This window comes from Euprymna scolopes, chromosome 46 (assembly GCF_053919585.1).
Source record: "Euprymna scolopes isolate OS-2025 chromosome 46, ASM5391958v1, whole genome shotgun sequence".
Classification (NCBI taxonomy): domain Eukaryota; kingdom Metazoa; phylum Mollusca; class Cephalopoda; order Sepiida; family Sepiolidae; genus Euprymna; species Euprymna scolopes.
In genome coordinates, this window is record NC_136527.1 from 102118628 (window position 1) to 102121648 (window position 3021).

Genomic DNA, 3021 nt, shown 5'->3' on the forward strand with positions numbered 1-3021 from the left:
CTATTAGTATTAAAGTCCCCGACCTTGTTAGAAATTATCTTACTAACAATATGTCGGGGGTAGCCATTATCAAGAAAGTAGTTTTTCTAATTCGGCATCTAACTTAGAAGTCAAGCAAATCATAAGTGCACGGTGGGTAAGGGCTTTAATGAGATTGATCTCCCTCTTAAGTGGAGTAAAAGAGTTCCACTTAATGTGAAGGCCTGTAAAGGTGGGTTTTCTGTAGATATCAGTCTCAAAGCAACACTTCGTATAATCTTTGGATACCATGACATCTAAAAAGGGTAAGGAATGATCGACTTCGCATTCCATAGTGAATTGGAGAGCTGGATGTAAGCTATTTAAGACATCCAAAAATATTACAGAGTCGTCATGTGAAGAGAAACAGGCAAAAAGTATCATCGCCGTAACGCGTGTAAAAAGACGGCGGGGAGATCTTAGTAAAAAGACGATCTTCCCAAAAACCTACGAAAATATTAGCCAAAATGGGACCTAAGGGGCTACCCATCGAAATGCCATCTACTTGTCGGTAAATCAAGTTGTCAAAGCTAAAGGAAACAGCCTTCGTGGCTAATTCCATCAGCTCAACAAACACCGGTTCTGGGAAGGGGGGACACGATTTAGGGCCACGATATAGGTAGTCACAACAAATGTCAATAGTTTCGTCCAAGGGGACATTTGTGAACAAACTACAAATATCAAAAGGCACAAGATAATTATTAGAACTAATCATTTCTAAGTCTCGGATACGGGAAGAAAATTCAAAAGAATCCAAAACACAATGGCTCGAATAATGTTTTGAAACTGGCTGTAAGATCTCTACAAGCCATTTGGCTAATTCATGCTGCGCCGAACCGACCATCAACAAAATAGGATGAAGGGGGGGGGCGTCTACCTTATGAATTTTCGGTAATCCGTACATGCGTGGTCTTTGTGATCCCACTGGTCTAATTCTGCGGTGAACCTCGTTTGGAATAAAATTACGCTTCTTGAGGTGAAGAAAATATTTCTGCAGCTTAACCTCCATTTTAAGGGTATCATCGAAAGAAAGGTCACCTAATTTAATAAACTTACTGGTGTTGTCCAGTATTGTCGCGAACTTAGACAAATAGTCAGTCCGATCAAGGATAACGACACCAGAACCCTTATCTAGCCGGGAGATATAAATATCTGGATTGGATTTAAGGGCCTTAGCTACTAGAAAGTGATTCTTTTGCCAGGTAAAAGAGGACTCGATCGTGGAGTTGCAAAATCGATTTGCGTGATCAATAAGCAAGTTTTTATAATTAGATAAGTCATTATAGTCGATCTTTTTTTTTAAGGTTAAAAAAAATGCCCCACTTCGCTTTTAAACATATATATGTATATATGATAATGATTAGGGTTAGTGTAGCCGAAACAATAATGTAACTTAACAGAAAAATATGGTAATAAAAAATAAAACGTATATATATATATATATATATATATATATATATATATATATATATATATATATATATATATATTAGTTTTGGGACAATTAATCAGAATCAGAATTGGGAATCAAGAAAAATCGGAGCTTTTTTTGGGGTATCAGAATCAGTATCAGAAAAATTTGTGCCTAATTTCCGATACCAAAACCGATTCCTTAAATTATCTTTATTTGATTTTGGTTTAAGAAAAATCGTTCACTGATTGCAGTAATAATAAAATAATCAATATTTATTGATTTAAACTTCCAGTAAGACTAAAATCGCTTGATCGCCCCCTCATAAATGGGTTTTTGTGTTTGAGAAAATATAAGCACATTTAAGATGTGGTTTTTACTTTAATCAGGACAGAATAACACTTTTATAGTTACATATTTAGAGATTTATAAAGAATCGGAATCGGTTATTGTATCAGAATCGGGAATTTAGTACAAAATTGGTAATTGTATTGGAATCAGGAAAAACATTGGAATCGTCCCATCACTAATATATATATATATATATATATATATATATATATATATATATATATATATATACTAGCAGGGGTGCCCGGCGTTGCTCGGGTGTTTGGAGGTGTATGCTGTGCAAAAAAAAGCAAAAAAACAAATCACTTTATTAAGTTAGATCCAGGTTCAAGGAACCTATATCTAAAATTTCAAGTGTCTAGACCCAAAATTGTCGGAGGAGTTTGGTAGAGTTCTTAAAGGTCAAATCGTTGAAATTTGACCCCTTAACAGCCAAATTTCTGGCTGACACCCGTCACATCGATTTTCCCAAATCTCAGTACCCGGTATTTCAAATTTCGAGTCTATAGACTAAAAATTGACAGAGTTATTGCGTAGGGAAATGTACACAGACAGACAGACACACAGACACACAGACAGACAGACAGACACACAGACACGTTCACTTTTATAGATATATAGATATAAGTTTTGTGGTTAAATTTTAAATTCTGAAAGAATAACATATAGAGACATATATTCGATTTAAGAATTTATTGTTTGACGAAAGGAATATATAGAAGGGGTTATTTTAATTTCCTTAATCCATGGATTTTCAACAATGGCTCATATCATCAGAGGAAATGAGTTGCAGTTAGCAAAATGTTTAGCTGCGAATGGACGCTATTTTGCATTTCAGCACAATTATTGAAAATAGTTTTTTGAGTGGTTGTGGATAATTATATGGAGAAAATTTTACAAAAAGAGAAGTTGATACAACCTGGGTAGTCCATTATCGGAAGGAGTCCAGTGTCGTTCGGGGTTATAAATCCAACTTGATTTGAGTCCAAAACAATAAATTTTAAGGGGTCATAATAGGGGTCAAAGTTAAAAAAATTGACCGTTTTTTTTTGCTCAACATACATCTCCAAATACCCGGGCAACGCCGGAAACCCATGCTAGTAATTCAGAATAGTAAAATACAATCAATCTACTGGTGTGTAAATCCAGTGATTATCGGTCTTACAAAATATTATTAGATGTAATATTTTATATAAGATAAAATTAATAATTGAATAATTATATATATATATATATATATA

The 3021-nt window shown here is 34.3% G+C and overlaps 1 protein-coding gene across 1 annotated transcript; it reads right to left on the reverse strand.

Moving 5' to 3' along the window:
- Positions 1-370: 370 nt before the first annotated feature.
- Positions 371-1027, reverse strand: LOC145270191 (uncharacterized). Its single transcript, XM_080125820.1, has one exon. The coding sequence runs from the start codon at positions 1025-1027 to the stop codon at positions 371-373; it is 657 nt and encodes a 218-aa protein (XP_079981946.1).
- Between the last annotated feature and the right edge of the window lie 1994 nt (positions 1028-3021).